The sequence below is a fragment of the Eublepharis macularius genome, chromosome 2 (assembly GCF_028583425.1).
Source record: "Eublepharis macularius isolate TG4126 chromosome 2, MPM_Emac_v1.0, whole genome shotgun sequence".
Lineage (NCBI taxonomy): Eukaryota > Metazoa > Chordata > Lepidosauria > Squamata > Eublepharidae > Eublepharis > Eublepharis macularius.
In genome coordinates, this window is record NC_072791.1 from 78118497 (window position 1) to 78138234 (window position 19738).

Consider the following 19738-nt stretch of genomic DNA (forward strand, 5'->3'; position numbering starts at 1 on the left):
ATTTTTTTCCATGTAGATGAAGCAGCTCTCCAGTTCTACATGGAAAAACATTCCTAACAGCCCATTTCAAATTCTTGTATCTTTTGTCTGGTTCTTTTTATTAATTCTATTTATTATACAAGAAAAACAACTGGAGTCCAGGAAGGAAGGAAGATTAGAAAGGTACCAGGTAAAGAGAAAAGTAGAAAAATTGGAGGAGATAGCAGGAACTTTTAGGAAATGAGGGCCAAGCTGCAAGTGACGAATGGCACTTGAACAGCAAGTGAACAGACTCACGTGTATTCCTCCCTGTTCACTTGCCATTCACTTGCACTCCAGTCTGTTCACTTGCCGTTCAAGTGCCATTCGTCACTTGCAGCTTGGCCCTGAGACAGAAGAATAAAGCTTAAGTGATGGGAAAGCTCAGAGCTTCTTTGCACTGGGATTTTGGTATAATTCAATACTGAGTTGATTTTATCAGTTTTGAAAATAGATAGGCAGACATTCCCACTAAAACTCAAATGTAAAAGAAAGGAAGTGGCTTTTCAAATCAACCAGCCATCAGGTGTTAGTTAAACAAAAGCTGTAGTATGTTAAACTTCTGTGTAGACAAGTCCTAAATGGAAGATGAAAAGATTCCACAGCACTATCTCCATTTCCCCACTCAAAGTTACATTGAGAAACCTGTAAAATCTGAATATGACAGATTTTGATTTGGTAAACCCTTTTCACCCTAGCCTTCCTCAAGAGACTAGATCCTGCCTACCAGATAGACAAAGGCCAGAAGATCAAGCTAATGGTGGAACTTGCTAACCCAGATGATGAAGTGAAATGGCTAAAGAACGGACAGGAGATTCAAGTGAGCGGCAGGTAACAGAGAGAAAAGCAGATTGAATTAGAAATAATACACATGGGAAAGTATATCATTGTGGAACATGTGGAAAGCTCAGCCACTCTCAGGGGAGAGAAGGAAAAAGGGGGGCATATAAAGAAAGGGAGGAAAAAATGATACATGGGTTCTGAGGGAAACAGTTTTTACTGTGTGACATTGCTAATCAATATGTCAGATTTCACAGCTGTCTGATTTTCTTCTCCCTCTATTCAATCTCCGCACTTGTGACAAAACCTGGCCAATGATCTCTCTATTAGCAAGTAAGTTCCTTCCTATCCTTTCATCTTTCAGATGCAATTAATGTTTCTTTCTTACAATATAATGGTGGGTTTTTTTGTATAATGAACCCTCCATTCTACCATTTTTATCATTTTATTGGAAATCTTTTCTTAGTAACTGGTGGGAGGTTACATTGTTTGTAGGATCCTCTGGCTCCCAGTGATTACTACAGCTAACTGATATTGTAGAATAATGAATGGCCCATAAACCCAAGGGAATGATTTTACCCCCAGTGACATTCAATTTATATACCATCTTTCAGGACAACTTAATGCCCACTCCAAGCAGTTTACAAAGTATGACAATCACCCTGTGAAGTCGGTGTGGATGAGAGAGCTCTGAGAGAGCTGTGATGGACCCACAGCCACCCAGTTGGCTTCAAACGGAGGAGTGTGGAATCAAAATCAGTTCTCCAGATTAGAGTCCTGCCGCTCTTAACCACTACACCAAACCACTACACTAAACCTAAATCAGCCTGGGATGGACCCTGGTGAATATTGCTTTACTAAGCAGTCTTTCAGGGCATTATAAGTGTCTATTTGCACATAAATGTTGTAGGTTAATGGTATTTCTTTGCTCACATTCCAAGAAATTCATAATTTCCTTAGTAGTCCTCAGGGTCCTAGGTAGAGGTATTGTATCTTTTTGCATAATCCAGACAAGGTTCAGGCAGCTAGTCAAACATTCCCCATCCTTTCTGACGTGACCAAAAACAATGTGACCAATCCCTTGGGGTACCAGTTCTCTCTTGATAATCTTTGGGATTGCTTTGCATTTCCATAGATATATTTTTGAAGCCCTTGGAAATAAAAGGATTTTGACCATCAACCACTGCTCATTGGCTGATGATGCAGCATATCAATGTGTGGTGGGTGAAGAGAAGAGTTTCACAGAGCTGTTTGTTAGAGGTGAGTATAATTAGCATTGATGCGTTGGAAGCTGGGGTCCCCGTTCAAACCTCGTGATTGCCCTCAAACTGGATGTTTTAGAGGGATGCGAAAAGCTTCCTGAAAAGCCCACTTCTTCCACTGGTTCATGCTCCCCCCCCCTAGCCTGTCTCCAACCTCTGCTGCTGCTTTGATGCCTTTTTAAAAAAAATTATAATAGTGCTTATTTTTTCTCTCTATCAATATGTGTTCCCAGCCAATCAGGGAACATATCATTAAAGAGCTGACAACATGATTGGGCAATATGATGATGTCAGTAAGAGCAAATGAAGCCACATTGTCCTTATTGTGTAGATTTAGTTCTGCCAGAATGTACATGTGATTCAGAACAATAAACAAGAGTCCTTTTCAAATATTCAATATGAGTAGAGTCAAAGTGCATGGGGAGGGGGAGTGGCACTGAAGAGGCAAGTTCTGCCCCCAATCTAGGCATGTTCATTTCACTGTACAGATAAAGCCTGAGGATGTATGTGTACACCACTCTTTCTGTGTGATTGAAGACCCTAACAAGCATGGTTTCTGATGGTGTGGGGAGGTCCTTGTATGCCTACACCTGTATGTGTAAGTTCTCTTTGTATGGGTTCTATGGGGCTTATGAAGCAAACTTTCACACAATTTTATGTTAAGAAATATTTTTAAAAACCTTTTAACAATTTATACAATACAACTATTTTTTCTTTAACTAAACTCATAAGTGCAGCCATACAGAAACTTGAAACCAACCATGTCTTTGAAAAGGTAACAGTTCAACTTGTCTGATTTCACCAAATGGTAGAGTCCTTTTTCACAATCCTTCCAATGTGAAGCAACTGTAGCCCAGGCTTCTGTCCTCTTCTTGGGGAATTACAGCCCTGCAAAAATAATACAATCCCAGTAACACCAACCAAGACACATACACCACTTTTAGTCTTATTGTTCACATACAAAATTTCTGATTACCTTATTCAAGGTAATAAGAGCATATTAAATATTATTCAGCTCCCCAGCAACCAGCTTCTTCTTCAGCTGCCTAGCTTTAGCTACTGACTCTGCCCTAATGGGCTAAACCTGTTACCTCACAGGGGTTACATATGCACAAAAGATCTATTTATTTACTTCTTTTATTTCCTGCTGTTCTCCCCAATGAGACCCAAAGAAGATTACATAATTCTCCTCTCCTCTATTTTATCCTCACAAGAACCTTGTGAGATAAGTTAGGTTAAGAGTGTGTGATTGGCCCAGAGTGTCTTGTCCCTTTAATAGAGACTTAATGTGTGCAGACGTGGAGCTGAAGCTTTTCATGGCATGAAGGTGAATAACATCACCTGGTATTTGCTGCAGATCCAGCCAATATTAAAGGAGCAAGGAGAGGGACCAGTTTGAAAGCTGGCAACCCTATCACCCAGTGAGTTTCCACAGCAGAGCTTGGATTTGAACTTGAGTGTTCCAGAGCCGAGTCCAACACTCTGTCCACTACACCACATCCCACACTATTCATATGATCCAATGAATATGTATAGATTAGGGAGGCATGGCTTGCCTTTACAATGCCACCCCAATGCCCATTCATTAGACTCACAGTGAGCATATGAAAAAGTACGCATTCCGAGGAGTGCCCATGTGCAATGTTTTGATGCATTATACCTTGAAAACTTTGTTGCTGCAGCACAGTATAGTAAAACATCAGCTCGGTTGCCAGGGCAACAGGACACATTCTCTTTCTCTCTACTGCATACTTTCATGCCCTTTGTACACACTCCAAAATAGCTGAAAGTCAGTGCTTTTTTGAAAGGAGCAAAAAATATTTATAAAGCTCATCTCTGCAGTTTAGCTAAGCTCTATTCAAATCAACTACAAACTTCGACTTGGAATAAGGGTGGAATACAAATGGAAAATGCGAGATAAGGACTATAACATAGGTCAGTCTCACAGAAGCACTCCAAAAAATATGCCTATTCCTGATCATGCATTTGATTTCTTTATTAACTGCTGGGATTTTAGAATGACATTCTGGATTGATTTTAAGATGGGGTCCCTTCTGTCTATTAGAAGGGAGAGAACTTGTTTGCAGAGCCATATCTATCATTCTCCCCTTGCAGGTCTTTTGCAAGAAAATAATCCTTTTGCTGATTGTTCTATTGTTGATCTTAGAGAGAGAATCCAGCATGAAGGCACAAAATTAGATTTTATTAGGTAGTTCTATACTATGGCCGTTTCCACACGGCTCCCCGCTGCTCGTAACAATCCGGAAGATCGTGCAAAAACTATACTACGATGTAGAGAGGTGAAGAAAGCATGCCCTGTTTTCATGGTGGAAAGTGGAGGAAAGAGAGAGAGAGGTGTTAGCCAGAAAGAAGGAAGATCATCCATCAGGGTAGCAATCTACATTTCAGAGGGATAGCATCAGAGCACTAGAAAGGAAGGGTGCGCAGGACACCTGACCTTTTTCTCTGGTTCCGAATACTTCCCCCTCTGGAGTCTGTGTAAAGTCCTTAACTTCCAACAGAACAAAGACTTGAGATTTATTACTCACTCTGTTTGTTACCTGTCTTACTGTGTGTTACCTGTCTTAACAAAACCTTGGACTCTAGTCCAAGTTTTTAAGACAGGTAACACAAAGTGTGTGTTTTGCTAAACAAGTGTTTAGCAAAATAAATGACTGGTCTCCCTCCATTTCTTGATCAGATTTGCTTTTTTACTTGGTACTTCCTTCATTTCATGGCTTCTTAAGTCTGCTATTTTTGTTTACTTTTTCATACCTCCTAGTTAAAAGGTCTTCCTGTGAGAAGCCACTATATTGCAACGGAAGAAGTGGGCTGTAGCCCATGAAAGCATATGATGGAATAAATTTTTGTTCGCTTTTCAGGCATCCTTGGAATTTGCAGAAACAGTCAACTTAAAAAACATGGACACTGGAGGAAGAAAATGGCAAACTCTCAGTCCCACCGACCTCACTCCCTTTCTACTTCCTTTCCAGTTTTTATCCTTTCTGCCCCTTTGAAGCCCTTCTGGCTTGTGTCAAAATTTTCTTAATCTAGTTTTTGAAAAAGCAAAACATAAGCTTCCTGTCTAGTTCTTAGATTACGTAATAAGAGCACTATCCCAATTACATTTGCAGTGTAAGTGTGCCACATTCCTGATGGATACTTACCAAGAAAAGAAGGGGAGGTAAATGAGTACTCCCTTGTTTTAGAGTTTCTCAGATATGCAACCCATGAGGTAATGCAGCATCACACCTCCCTTATTTGTATGAACATATGTTTTAGCAATAATTCAGGGTGGGGAACAAGGATCTGCTTTCCTTGCATTCTGGGGAAAGGAAAAAACACATTGCCACAGCTAAATGTCAACTGGAACTTAATGGGAATTGATTGCCCTCTGTATACCCTCTCTGAAACCATTTGCTTTATCATGCCAGAGCCTCCTGTACTGATTGTTCATCCTCTAGAAGACCAAGTAGTGATGGTTGGGGAAAGAGTGGAGTTTGAACTTGAAGTGTCTGAAGAAGGAGCGGCTGTGAAATGGTAAGAAAGCAAACAAAACCTGGGATCCCTGGAAGGGTTTGAGATGAGAGGGTAGAAGATCATAGAGCTGGAAGATCTCCCAAGGGCCATCTACTCCAACCCCCTTCACAATACAGTCCTACCCACACAGTCCCCAGTGAACCCTTCTCAATGCCTAGAGGAAGGCAAAAAAACCCCTCCAGGATCCCTGGCCAATCTGGCCTGGAGGAAAATTCCTTCTTAACCCCAAAGTGGTGATTGGCATTACCCTGGGCACATAAGGAAGAGCCATGAAAGCCATGCACTGGCTCTTTCCTTCCTGCCCTCCCTCTCACAATCTGCCTAAATTCATACTGAGTAATAATCATAGCACCTCTCAGTCACCTCAAGTCCAGGCTACCTATACTGAACTTCTTCAATTTTTCCTCATATATCTCTGTTGAAATTCATTTGATTAGTTTAGGCCAGTTTTCCAGCCAGGAATATCTTGAATTTTGGTTCTATCGTATACAATATTAGCTACTCCTCCCAAATCGTAATGAGCAAATGTAATGAGCATCTTCTTTATTCCTTTATCCAAGTCATTTATAAAGATGCTGAAACACACAGGACCCAGGACAGATCCCTGTGACTCTCCACTTGTCACTCCTCTCCTAGGATGAGTGGCTGCTTTTCATCCAAATGACACAAATTTGCAGCAGAGCTAGTGCAGCCTGTCCTCTAAAGAACCCCTAAGTTTCAAGTGAATTGGACCAAGAGGTCCAATTTTGTGGGTCCCTGAACAAGGTGTACTGAGCCATGCTATTTGCAGAGAGAGAGAAAGGCTGCCTCCACAAAGGTGGGTGGGAAGAAGAAGTAAGCAAGAGCCTCAGCATTTCCATTATTCCCTATAGGGAACTTTTTTCTTGGCTCTGAATGACACCATTCTCCCATAGACTGTAATGTTAAACATGGGCACATTTCATTGCCTCAAAAAGGAGGAACTACTTTATTCTCTCCATCTGATGTTGAGCAGTGTAGATGTTATAGCAGAGTACTGCGATCCCACTGAGTTTTGTCTAGTTCAGATAGAAAGCTAGGAAGGTACAGACCCAAGAAAAGGGAGGATTTACTTCCATTTAAACCAATGGGAAATAATAAGAAAATAGAATTATGAAAACTAAACAGCAATAACAAAAGAAACAATAATGGGGAAAAAACCGTATGAAACAACCCAATAGCAAAACAGTCCCTTTGGGAATTAATAATAAAAATGAAACAAACTCCCATGCACAAGTCGAGGAGGGGGGGGGCCTTCTCAATAGCATCCAAGCCATGGCAAACTGTCCATATGTAAGTGACCGTAATTCCTCAGCCTCCAAGGCAGTAAGCAGAATGGGGGCACCCGCTTCTTTTTCCGCAAGACAAGTATTGGTTTTATCCAGCTTTCTTTCAAGTTGAGTTTTAAAGGTAAGAGGCTTTAAAGGTTGTTTCTCATGAGATTGTCTGTCTGTACTTATGTAGGAAAGGTAATTAAACCATTACTTTTATAATGAAGGGCAAGTAAATTTTTTGCCTTGTTCTAAGCATCCTCCATAGCAAAGTATAATACGTCTCTTATACCCCCTTTCATATGAAATAGTTATCTGCTTATTCAGATTTGCAAGATCAAAACTAGGAACTGTTCCTTATATAACTCTTATTTTCTCAAAAGCAAATTTCTTATCTATTCTTTGAAGGGTGCAAGAATTTAAGTAGATTCACTATGCATACATTATACCGAAGGCAATAGAGCACAAATATACATTTGCCATATAGCATTCACTTAAGGGTATCTGAATATGTGGGGTGTGCTGGTGGGTATCTATCTAATATTTCCCAAAACACAATGCAGCTGCCACTATCTGATCCTGTGGCTCAGAGCTACTCCCTGAAATATAAATACTCATTATAGAGTATTGATATCTGTGGAATGGAAATCAGACAAGGGTGAAAGTGCAGCTGTCGACCTCTCGACTCCACAGTAAATCTCTAAAACAGTGCATGCATGCTGCTACTGGGACCAACCCAATTACCACAGAATACTGAGTGTGGGGCTTACATTCTAAATGGCACTGGGCAGGGTTGTGATGGGCAGCTGGCTCTTCTGTTTTCAAAGGGTGAGGCTCCATATTTTCAACTTTACCACAAGAACTTTTGGTACATCTGGAAAATGGTCTTGCACCCAGCAGCATATAATCTAATTCCTCTGTAGCACCTTTTGATTTCCATATTAAGAAACTTCAGACAACAGACTTCAGGATTTTCAAACATTCCCTGAAGCAACTTTTTCCCAACCTTCTGTTTGTGTATGTGTGTTCTTAACATCCAACCTGATGAAGAGCTCTGAGAACAAAAAAGCTTGTATTCCCTATTTTGTAACATTTCCATTGGTCCTAATATTTAAACAATCTATTATTATACTTATTCCCTGGATCAATACAGCTGCCTACAGGTTTTGTAGGCAGGTTTTGTCTATCATCCCTTTCCCTCAATTCAAGAATGCTAGAAATGATTACTATTCAACCTCAAGAGTAAGGAAGTACAAATATAAAAATCCATATGGAAAAATTGTCACAATGCAGAAGCGAATTAAAATACAATTAAAACATTTAGTCCATTTATGGTCTGATACCTTCCTATTGCTGCTGCAAAGTTCATTAGCAATAATTAATTCCTTCCCATATCACCTACTAGGAAAAAAAATCATGTTCATTTTGCATATGAAGAAACTGAGAAATGATTGGTTGCATCAAACTCACAGAGGAAACAACAGGAACATTATTTATCTTTATTTAAGTTATATCATCGCATGCCCACTCATCATACCCCATCTGTATAAAATTGAAAACAGGCACAATCCTTTCCTCATATATAGAGGTTAGGTACGTAGCTGCAACTAAGCTATATGCAGGCTGGGGCATGATAGCCCAGACAGGAGGAGTAGGGTGCATGGCTTTTGAGCTACGAAAATGAATGCAGGCTAACGATATTTGAAACCTATAGGGAGAAGAATGGAGTGGAGCTGACCCGGGAGGAGACATTCAAATATCGTTTCAAAAAGGATGGGAAAAAGCACTACCTCATCATTAATGAATCTACCAAGGAAGATAATGGGCACTACAAAGTGCAGACCAATGGTGGAGAATCAGTTGCTGAACTAATTGTACAAGGTGAGATAGGAGGAATACTATCTTTTCTTTAAAAACAATGTCCTGAGTTGGTTGTAACTTGTTCTGTAATAACGGCTGATGTTGAGATAGCTAACTGTATGACAGCTAATACTACAAGCCTTCAAGAGCCTATTACGGGGATTGTTAAGCCTATATGCCAGATGTAATAGAATCCTAATAACAACAGGTGCCCAGTTATTAAGTCCTGTTAAAGCCTCACGTGCTCAGGATGTCTCTTCCAATTTCCCCTTTTCCAAAAGTGGTTTCTTTAGCCTCTTCTTTTTGTAAAAGCAATATCAACAGTATCAGTGTTTGGCTGACGTCTGACCTGCTGGTGTTTATGCCGCTTCTTCCCCAAATTCATGATCCCAGAGAAGAAACTGGAAGTGTACCAAAGTATTGCAGATCTGACAGTGAAGGCACGGGACCAGGCTGTGTTCAAGTGTGAGGTTTCTGATGGGAACGTGAAGGGCATCTGGTTGAAAAATGGGAAGGAGGTGATCCCAAATGAGAGGATTAAAATCTCCCATATTGGCAGGTAAGTCATTCTTCAAGGGGCTAGGGCAGAACATTAAAGTCGCCTTCATGGGGAGGTGGTATGAACCAAGATTCTGTAATGGTTTTAGTTAAAATGAAGAGTGGCTGCTTTTTAAATGTTCCCGCCTCTCTACGTCTTTGTTTGTGTGGTATAGGAGAAGTAGATGATTTGATTCATTATGTCCTGAGATGCCCTCTCCTTTTGGACCCCAGAAACAAATTTATTTCTAATATTTTGTCCTTGCAGGAAGGGGTTTCACATATGGAAAAAGTAATATTTTTTTTAGCTGATGAGGACTCTTAGGGTTCTAATAGAGTTGCTTTGTATGCATAAGCGGCAAGAAAGATTAGATTGAAATGTATGGTATAATAGAACAATTGTGTTGTGAATATGTTTTAATCTGGTTCTGACCCTGTCCGGCTGTGTTTTGTATTATGGTGTATTAAATTGACCTATGGTCGATACAATAAACTACAACTACTAGTACTAAAAGGGAGAATGGAGGGTCAAGCCGATTTAGGAGAATACTTTCCACTCACTAAAGGTTGTAAAGTAGATATGAGCGATGTGTTTGGATCCATTCTGAAGTGTTTCTGTGTATATCATTTATTTAAGAAATTTATATTCTGCCTTTCCACATTGTTCAGTGTGGCTTACAATTCATAAAAAATTGAATGTCATGAATGTTATTATAATTAAAAAGTCAAATAATAAAACATTCTGAACCAGCTAGCTGCAAGCTCCAGGTTGTGTTCAAGGGCAATACAATATAGAGCGTGTTACAGTAATGGCCAAGTTGGCTGAGTCAAGAAAAGGAGAAAGTTGGTGAACCAAAAGTAGCTGGTGGAAGGCGCTCTTGTCTACCTCCATCACTCTGCAGGCTGGTCCGTGATTACCCTCAAACTTTAAACCTGCTGCTGTAGTGTTATGATACAGTGACTACCTAAATTCTGTTGACTCCAAGGAATTTCATGAATGTCCCAAAAATAATGTATAATCCTCCACTTTTCAGACATATACTGCTGATGGGTTTATTTAGCTGACTATAGCATTCACCTGGATTATAAACAATCAGATACAGCTGTCCACATTACCAGATTTTGACTGTTCATAACAGTGTTAGTCAACACAAACCAAAAGGAGTCTTGAGGCACCTTAAACTGTTGCTGAAGTATAAGCTTTCACGGCTATATTTATTTAAGCAAAGATAACTCAAAGGCTTGTACATCAACATTCTCACTAAGCATGGGGTTTACATATATAGGGGCAAATGGAGTCTTACAGTGTGTGTTTTCCAGAATCCATAAGCTTACTATTGACGACGTAACCCCAGAAGATGAGGCTGATTATTCATTTGTACCTGAAGGATTTGCATACAATCTCTCAGCCCATCTTCAATTTTTGGGTAAGTGTTCTGTATTTTAATACTTTATGGAGGAATGCAATAGGAACTGCTTGTTTGTTTGAATTAGAAGATCAGAAGATTCAACTGGGGGACCCAAATAGGTTTCCTTAAGTGATTGGGGAAATTAGCATTAAGGAGGCAAGTGAGAGGGGGTAACTAAGAATCTCCACCAATGTTTATGGGGATTATTCCCTTACAGAACTCTCAAATAAATCAGGCAGGTGTTCAACCAGAAAGCTTTTTTTTAATTAAAGAGAAATAAAAGACAAACATACAGAAAATCACACACAGCACTCATGCAAGGCTAACTAAGAAAATCAGGGAGGAAAGTGGGAGAAAACAGTTTCAGGGAGGGCAATAATTACCAGTCTCAAAGATAGGAGGGGTCCGCAGAGGCAGCAGCAAAAATGACCAGTGTTTCACAGCAAGAAGAGTCTCAACTCAAGTGAACTTGAGGGTAGGTGTATGGATCCAGAACTTACACACACAGCACATGGCTGGAGAGCCCCATCATAGAACAAAACATACCCAGGGGCAAAATGGGTATCTTCGCCCCAAAACAATAACTTAATTGTTTGTCCAGAGGTATAACAATAAGTTGGGATAGGCTTTATACATCTATCTAAGGTGGACTATAAGTGAAAATTTTGCTTGATGGACTGATAAGTACGAGATGTGAAAGCTCTACCAGGCTTGCTGAGTAAGGTGGGGGTATTGTAAGGCATCGAGGGGATTAAAGAAGAGTTTTCTTAGGAAACCTTATTATCTCTGTGTCTTTCTAGGGTGTGGAGGGGCCATCAGTCAGTCATCTGCCTCTGACCCATGTTCTAGTATTTTTCCAAGCTCCTGCCCAGCCGGCAACTGCTCTGGGCCAGGCAGTGCCTTGGAATTATGAGGTTTATGATATTTCATAAATGCACTGCCCTCTTAGAGTGAAGAGGGATCTGACTGCTAACGGGAAGATCAGCAAAGACTTTGAGGGGGCATCACATTTTCCTCTCACCATGATTTCCTCTCTCCCTTCCTTGAAAGCCTCCAGAGAGTCCTTGCCTCCCCTGGCAGACTCTGCCTGGAACACTACAGCCCAATTGCACTGAGCCAGCTGCCAGGCTGGGTTCAGTGGCGTGTTGCCAGCCATTGGACCCAGCTCAGTTGCAAGGGTGGAAACCTACAAGAACTTATGAGGGGGAAGCGCCTTTTCCCTTATATTCCCTTCCCTACACTATTTCATATTTTTATCCTCCCGGGAACCCCCATATACTCAACTTTCCCTGCTTCCTTCCTTCTCACCCAGCACCCAACCTACTTTTTATCCCCCCCCCCCGGCAAACTTCAGCTATATTTATTATTTATTTCATTTATACCCTGCCTTTCTCCACAATGGGGACCCAAAGCAACTTATATCATTCTATCCTCCATTTTATCTACATCATTATATCCTCACATCAGTGCTGTGAGGTTGGTTAAGTTGAGAATATGCAGGTGGTGCCATGGTTACCCAGCAAGCTTCCATGGGAGAATGGGGATTTGAACCTGGCTTTCTCGGGGTCTCTGAAACTCTACCCAATACACTACACTGTTTTTATAGGGTGGCTGCAGTTGAATGGTACCAAGTAGCTAGTCCTGGGTGAGTTGCTGTGGGTTCTGGGCCCAAAGAGTCCTCCTTCAAAGGCCAAAACAGCCATGGAACACCCCTCCTCCTGTAGGGTTGAAGGCTGGCAATACTATTGTGGTTGCCTAGTAATGACTGTTGAGGGCATTCATTTCTTAAAGCTACAGATGCAGCTGCTATTATTTTGGGTAGTTTTAACCTCCCAATATTTGTTCGTTTGTTAGATTTTAGATTTTTCTGCAAACTTAGGGTGTTTTCAGGTTTGTAAGAAAGAAATGTTTTGTCTGTTCATGGCTGCAGTCTCTGGATTTAAGTAGCTGCAGATTTAGCCATGCTGAGAATTAGATATAACAAGCAGAGATGCACAAGGAATTTCCAGGGAGGGGGCATCCCATTCTCCCTGCTTTTTCTTCCCCACTCCTTCTCTGCCTCCTTCGCTTTCACTCATGCTTCCACTCCTGCTCACTTACCCACCTGCCTCCTCAATTTGGGGGATGTTGGAGCTTTGCCCAGCTGGCCACATGGTTCCAGCGAGGTTGCCTAAACAGCAGGCTGAAAGGAGGGGGATCCTAGGAAACAGTTGTCTGCACTCATGCAGACAACTGCTGTCTGTTTTTAGGGGATTGCGAACACACACGCACATCTTTTTTACACACCTTTTTAAAGGTTTCAGAATTTTCTGCAAACCAGTGTGGCCCTTGATCCATGGATTTAAGTCTCTGCAGATCTGGCCATGTTGAAAATTGATGATTGACATGATGAGCATCTCAGAAACTTGGAAGGATGAAAACATGAAGTTGGAATGGCATCAGCACAAAGCTAGGATGGCATCATAAAGAAGAATTTTTACTGTATGCCAGAGGTGGCATTCTTTTGAAAGCATTGGGCTTAATTCAATGCATCATGCACACACTACCTGTACAGCTTCTTTATTGATTTATTCAAACTGCTTCTAGGTTGCACTCTCAACCCAAATGTGCCCAAGACATTTTACATGGAGCAATCCTCACAGCTTGTGTTCCTTGACTGAGCCCAGAGCGGAAAGCTGGGCCCCATTCCCAGTAACAGTCTTGCATGCTGAGTAACTGCACCAGGGCTGCTTCCAGCTTTTCATGTGCCACGAGCAACAAAGTGTAGCTCCCCTTTGGTACACCCACTTTGTCCTCTAACCACACACCTTCTTAAATTAGGCCCCTCCTCTTTAGATCTACCCTTTTTTCTTTAACTTCACCCTTTTCCATTCCATTTGTTTACTCTAGTAAAGAGAAATCAAAATATTGCATTCTTGGTTGCATGAAAGCAACTCAGAAAATCATCACCCTGTGGATTCAGCCATAGTGTAAGTGCTTGACTTTCCGTGGAAAAGTAGCTTTGTATATTACTACACTGTGCAGTTAACATGGAAAAACAGCTCATGTGGTTTCCTAATTCAGCTGGATCCCACAGTTTGTCATGTGCAAGATCTTTAAAATTCCACAGAAGCAACCCAAGAGACTTACCAAAAAAAAGCTTTTTGTTCCTTCATCACTCCCATCCTGACTACTAACTTGTGTTCATAAGACTTTTAAAACTGAGAAATAATTCCCACTACTCTTTGATAAAATTGGCTATTACTTTTCATTGTAAAGATTTCTGTCAGTCTAACTTATTAACCTTTATATTACTATTCCCAGTGGTACCCTCTTATACTCTGAGCCTTGCATCCCTTTAGATACGTGAAGGAAAACTATACTAGAAGATCTTATTGTGAGGGAGAAGAAGGAGCGAAGGCTTGGTGTGAATGGTTGTTAACAAGATTAATTGTTTTATTACCTCCTGCTTTCCTGGTCCTTTGTCTGCAGCGATCTGAAACCTAAATCTCAGCCTTTTACTGCAGTTTACAATGGCAAAGGGGGTTAGTCTTTAAGGTTACACTGAACTTCCATTTTATAAAAGAAACAATTATTTCACAGCAGGTAAGCCCCTGGGAAGCCCCCAGGATTGGGCACCTGCCCCACCTTACTAACTGCTGACACAAGGTCTGCCATGCACTGAGAGTGGGAGAGGAGGAAACCGCCTCTGCGTGTCCTTTGGGGATCTCGTCATGCATAAGTGGTACAGCCCTGGTGGACTGGACCGAGTTCATTGTAGCTTTCATTTCAACTTCCAGATCCTCAAAGATGGCATACATAAACTCATAAAACAAAACAAACAACACTGTCTCTCAATGTCCTAATGAAGAAAATTTAAGGGAGAACTGGGCTGTTGATCGTAGTCTGAGGATTATTTCAGGGATTGCCTAAAATGGAGAGAGATTAAATAGGCTAGAGAGACAACAAACACAGTGATAGTGCATAACTTCAGTTCTCATAGATTAACTACAACCCTGCACAGAGTTAAGCACACTTAAGCCCACTGATCTCATTGGAATTTATGTATGCATAACTATGCATTGGATTATGGCCACTATGTAAAGGTCATGTCTGGGTGTAATGCTGAGACACAGTCCTACACAATATAAACTATTGTTTCCTGGAATAACTAATTCTGGAATCCACAGGAGGAAAAGTAATATTTGTTTTAATTCTAAATGCACCACAAACCAGAAATATCCAGATACACATTCCTACTTCCCTGCTGATGTAATTGAAATGATCCCATCTCTGTATCTATCCTTATATTGAAACGAACAGAGACCCTTCCATATGCAACAATTCTATGTGCACATTTTTGTGCCAGGTTATCAGAAAGATAATAGGTACAATGTACATATTTTCAAATGGGAAGCCCTACAGATGAGGTTACTAGATTTAGGCTGTAGTTAGGAGCTTTGGATAATAGAATTAAATAAGAATTGTTGTATTTCCTTGTGTTGATGATATATATTTAATAGCTAAAACTTGAAGGTGAAATTGAGCACTTGGTATAATAATTAACTAGAAGAGTAACAATATTTTTTTAGTAGGAATTTTGGAAAAACTAGCTAGCACTTACTTGTTTAGAACCAACACAAATGCCTTGCTCCACCTGCATAGTACTGAGAATCAGTATGGTGTAATGGTTAAAGTGTTGGACTAGGACCTGGCAGACTCAGGTTAAAATCCCCACAGTGCCATGAAAGCTTGCTGAGTGACCTTAGGTCAGTCACACACATTCAACCTAATCTACCTCACAGAGCTGTCATGAAGATAAAATGGAGGAGAGGAGAACATGTAAGCCACTTTGAGTCTCCATTGGGGAGAATGGATATAAACGAAGCATGATGTGACGAGTAGTTTTTTATGTCCACAGAATGTTTGCTTTGTGAATACAAGAAAAATGCTTCTACATACGAATAAAAAGGATAGATCTGACAACGAGAGATGTCAATGGCTATTCCTGAGACAAAAAAATACCCAAAATTAGCTGTTTCAGGTTGGCTTGGGGATATCTGAAATGACCCAAACCACTCCTAAAGTTCTGGGAGTAAAAAAATTATTTCTAAGAATTTTGCCAATGTCTCAGGTTTCACAGAAGTCTGGATTGGGAAGGGGGAAAGGCAGCTGGCCCCAGCAAACCCAGCCCCTTTGAAATGTAAAGGAACATGGGCCATTTCCTCACTTCCTTAAAATAGCGGCACACTCCCAGAATGCTGGCAGCTTCTTGATGCGATATGTGCTGAAAAAATGCCCCACATCCATTTAAAAAAAATCACACAAAGAAGCCGCCAGTGTTCTGGGAGCATGCCACTATTTAAAGGAAGTGAGGAAACTGCCATGGTTTTCTTTTTATGTGTATCAGGTTTTATTGGGTTTTAGTAAACAGGGAAGGGTTACAACAAGACACAAACATTTAGCAGATTCATATACAAGACACATATCCATCAATCCAAATACAAAAAGCCACTAAATAAATAATTAACTCCCCATATACCTTCAAGTTTCCCTTTTATTTTCTGTAGTCATTATTTAATTTCTATGCTTTTTAATCCACTTACTCTATTCCTTATGTCATTTCTAATAATCTTTTCTTTTGTGTATACTATTCGGGACCGCCTCTCCCTGTATGTTCGGGACTGCCTGTACTATTCGGGACCGCCTCTCCCTGTATGTTCCCCGGAGACCACTTCAATCAGCGGATAAATGTTTACTGGTGGTCCCCAGCCCTAAGGAAGCCCACCTTGCTTCAACCAGGGCCAGGGCCTTTTCAGTCCTGGCCCCAGCCTGGTGGAACACTGTCAATGGAGACCAGGGCCCAGCGGGACATATTATCGTTCCACCAGGCCTGTAAGACAAAGTTGTTCCGCCAGGCGTTCGGTGGTTGAAGGGGGTGGTGCCATGTCAGCCTCCCACCATTGCACGTGATGGGAGGCTGACTCCCCACCATTGCACGTGGTTAATTTATTTCATTATTGTTTTGTATGTTGATTTTAGTATTGTTGTTTTCTTGTTTTTATTGATTTTAACTTGTTCACCGCCCAGAGCCCCTGAGGATGGGTGGTATATAAATTGAAATATAAAATAAATAAAAATAAACTATAGATAGATCACCTTTCCCATCTTTTGCATTTTAGCCAGAGATATTAATCCCTTAGTCATTCCAGGAGTAGGAGATGGAAATAGTAGAACAAAAGATACCAGCAAAACAATGATATACCTCAATATATAAAGGGAGAATTTTTGTGCTAATTTTCCCTCTTTCTTACATCTGTTCTGGCCAAGCCTTCCAAACTTGTGTACTTGGATTTTCATAGTAACAAGGGTGGGGAGGCCAAATCAATATTTGGTTTAAAGACAATTTTATATTCGATAGGAAATATCTCTTTCCTCTATTTTGTTCCAGCCAAACTTATTTCCTTGTGTTTTCATATTGATGAGGCTGGAATGGCCACATAGCTATATGGGTAAAGCACAGTTTTACATTTTAGAAAGAGTAGCTCCTTCATCTGTTTTGTCTTAACCATCTGCACTTGTTTACTTGGGTTCTCATAATTGTGAGGTTGAGAAGAGCAGATAGTCGTTTAGCTTAACCACTCATTTATATTCTGGAGAGAAGGGCTATAATTTAAGAATAGTTAAAAAGCTCCAAGGGCCCAGTTATCACATTATCACTATCCCTTTGACAGTAGATATTCAAAATCTATTATAATATAGAGCCTCTAAAACTTTCATTAAATCTGTATTGCATATAATTAAACATATAGAGGAAATCTAGGTCATAATCCGTGTTTCTCCTTCTTTCTTTTTTTCAAAATAAGAAGGAAAAAAGAGGACAGTAGTGAAAGCAAAAAACTCCATCAGTCCCCCCCCCCCTCTTGTCTCTTCAGAACACATACAAAATATATGGTGTTATAAAAGAAAAAAAAAGGAAGGAACCATAGCGATAAGGGATTAGGTCTGCATGATTAAATCCTAATCTGAGTCTTATCCTTGTTTTTTCTTCTTTCTTCCTGTAAAATGGTACATCCAGTCCTTATTCCATCTGCGCCACCAAAGGTGGATGTCCTTATCTTCCAGCCAATTCTGACGAGGGTCAATAAAAATGTTGTCACTTCTCTGTGTATTTTTCTGCTTTAAAATCCTCTGCACTCTTTTTTCCCCTTTCAGTAGTAGAATGCTAGGTTCTCTCTTTGCAGGCCTGCTTCATGGCTCCACCCCTTTCTTGCTACTGCCTTGTATCTTCAAGAAGACGTACTGGTACAATTGTTCATTTTGTAGATTATATTTTTTCTCATTTCGCTCTATTTTTCTTTCAGTTAGTTCTGTCTCTTTAGAGATTTCTTCTGTATTGTCATTTTTTGTCTTACTTTTATCCATTTCTACTCCAAATGTCCTGTCTGCTTTAATTAATAGTTCAGTCATTAATTTAGAAATTTCTTGCAATTTAGAAAATACTTCTTCTTCCCAGGAAGCCATTTCAAATTACTTATAGGTGTTATGTCCAAACTTGTCATGGCCCAGTCTGAGAGTGAGGTCTCCTCTGGAGAAGAGGAGCCTCGTGTAGCCAGCCAGGACTCCTCAGGAGAAGAGGAGCCCTGTGTAGCCAGCCCTAGCCCTGATTCAGCAGAAGCCAGCAATCAGGAGCAACAGCTGCTGGCTGATCAGAGCTTGCAGCCAGCAGCTGAGACACCAGCACCCTCTAGCTCCAACACCACAGGGGAAGCTCAGCCAGGGACTTCTACAGGTGCAGCGCAGCCAAGAGCCTCCACCCCCCCAGGTTCACCCACGCCCAAGGAACGCCACAGGCAGCGCCAGAGACTGGAACTGCAGGAGAGACAGTGCAGTGCTCACCTCTTGAGCCAACGCCAGCTGCTGGAGAGTGACGATGAGTAGCATCAGGAACTACACAGAAACAATTTTTAAAATCGATGGTTGTTGTGGGTTTTCCGGGCTGTATTGCCGTGGTCTTGGCATTGTAGTTCCTGACGTTTCGCCAGCAGCTGTGGCTGGCATCTTCAGAGGTGTAGCACCAAAAGACAGAGATCTCTCTGTGTCACAGTGTGGAAAAGATGTAGGTCATTTGTATCTACTCAGGAGGGGTGGGGTTGAGCTGAGTCATCCTGTAAGAGTTTCCCAGGGTGTGGAATGCTAATGGCGGGCGGCTTCACTGTATCCTGAGGAGGTTCTTTTGCATATGGATTGGTACTTGATGTGCTAATCTTCTCTGCAGGGCTATTGTCGGGGATAGAATGTTTTGTTAGCCTGGTGTTTTTCAGAACTGGAAACCATGCTCTGTTCATTCTTAAGGTTTCTTCTTTCCTGTTGAAGTTTTGCTTATGCTTGTGAATTTCAATGGCTTCCCTGTGCAGTCTGACAAAGTAGTTGGAAGTGTTGTCCAGTATTTTGGTGTCCTGGAATAAGATACTATGCCCTGTTTGAGTTAGGCTATGTTCAGCCACTGCTGATTTTTCAGGTTGTCCAACTCTGCAGTGTCTTTCATGTTCTTTTATTCTTGTCTGGATGCTATGCTTTGTGGTCCCGATGTAAACTTGTCCACAGCTGAAGGGTATACAGTATATTCCTGCAGAAGTGCGGGGGTCTCTACTGTCTTTTGCTGATCGTAGCATCTGTTGTATTTTTCGGGTGGGTCTGAATACTGCTTGAAGGTTATGCTTTTTCATAAGCTTTCCCATCTGATCAGTAATTCCTTTGATATATGGCAAAACACTTTTCTTGTAGGAGACTGTTTTTCCTTGGTTGTTTGATTCATCCTGGGTTTGATTGCTCTTCGGATTTCATTTCTGGAGTAGCCATTTGCCTGAAGTGTGTGGTTTAGATGATTAATTTCCTCATTGAGAAAGTGCGGCTCACATATCCGTCTTGCACAATCCACTAATGTTTTCATTATGCCTCTTTTCTGTCGGGGGTGGTGATTGGAGTTTTTGTGTAAGTACCGATCAGTGTGAGTTGGTTTCCTGTAGACCTTGTGACCTAACTGAAAGTTTGCTTTGCGGAT

The 19738-nt window shown here is 41.0% G+C and overlaps 1 protein-coding gene across 1 annotated transcript in view; it reads left to right on the top strand.

Annotated features, from left to right (window-relative positions):
• The window catches only part of MYBPC3 (myosin binding protein C3), a 101257-nt gene that overhangs the window by 37916 nt on the left and 43603 nt on the right, over nucleotides 1-19738 (top strand). The window contains exons 13-19 of the mRNA XM_054969950.1: nucleotides 717-849; nucleotides 1129-1131; nucleotides 1934-2058; nucleotides 5495-5600; nucleotides 8604-8770; nucleotides 9143-9308; nucleotides 10607-10713. Coding sequence (XP_054825925.1) covers nucleotides 717-849; nucleotides 1129-1131; nucleotides 1934-2058; nucleotides 5495-5600; nucleotides 8604-8770; nucleotides 9143-9308; nucleotides 10607-10713 — 807 coding nt within the window. The remainder of the gene's footprint in view (nucleotides 1-716; nucleotides 850-1128; nucleotides 1132-1933; nucleotides 2059-5494; nucleotides 5601-8603; nucleotides 8771-9142; nucleotides 9309-10606; nucleotides 10714-19738) is intronic.